General features: G+C 30.5%; 1 protein-coding gene across 1 annotated transcript in view; it reads right to left on the reverse strand.

Annotated features, from left to right (window-relative positions):
- Positions 1-249: 249 nt before the first annotated feature.
- Positions 250-478, reverse strand: part of LOC21396242 (sodium transporter HKT1) — an 11,460-nt gene continuing 11,231 nt past the window's right edge. Inside the window, exon 5 of the mRNA XM_010097080.2 lies at positions 250-448. Coding sequence (XP_010095382.2) covers positions 250-448 — 199 coding nt within the window. The remainder of the gene's footprint in view (positions 449-478) is intronic.

The following is a 478-nucleotide window of genomic DNA, read 5'->3' on the forward strand; positions in this document are numbered from 1 at the left end:
AAAAAAAATCACAATATTAGAAAATTTTCTTCAACGAAAGATGTATAAGATTGAATGGTGGAAACTGACTTCTTGGCATTATCCTATGTACAAAATAAAAAACTTTACACGTGACAAAAACAAAAAAAAAAAAACAAAACAAAAAAGAAAAGAAAGAAAGAAAGAAAGCAAGAAAAAAAAAAGAAAGAAAATTATATGGATTAATGGTTTCTAGTTTTTACATACATACATGATACATACATATATATATTACAAAAGCTTCCATGCTTTCCCTCCACTCATGTTGAATTTCTTTAGTCTTCCAAATAACATGACAACTATTAGGATTATTTTGCCTTCATCACTCCATCTTCCTGCAAAGCCGTACCACTTGTCTTGGCAATGGTCTGAAGGGTTTATTTGTCGTTTGCAACTGTATCCTGTCGTAAAACCTACGTTTCCATATGCGCTGCAAGACCATAATCCCATATATATATAT

This window comes from Morus notabilis, unplaced genomic scaffold, assembly GCF_000414095.1.
Source record: "Morus notabilis unplaced genomic scaffold, ASM41409v2 Scaffold555, whole genome shotgun sequence".
NCBI lineage: Eukaryota > Viridiplantae > Streptophyta > Magnoliopsida > Rosales > Moraceae > Morus > Morus notabilis.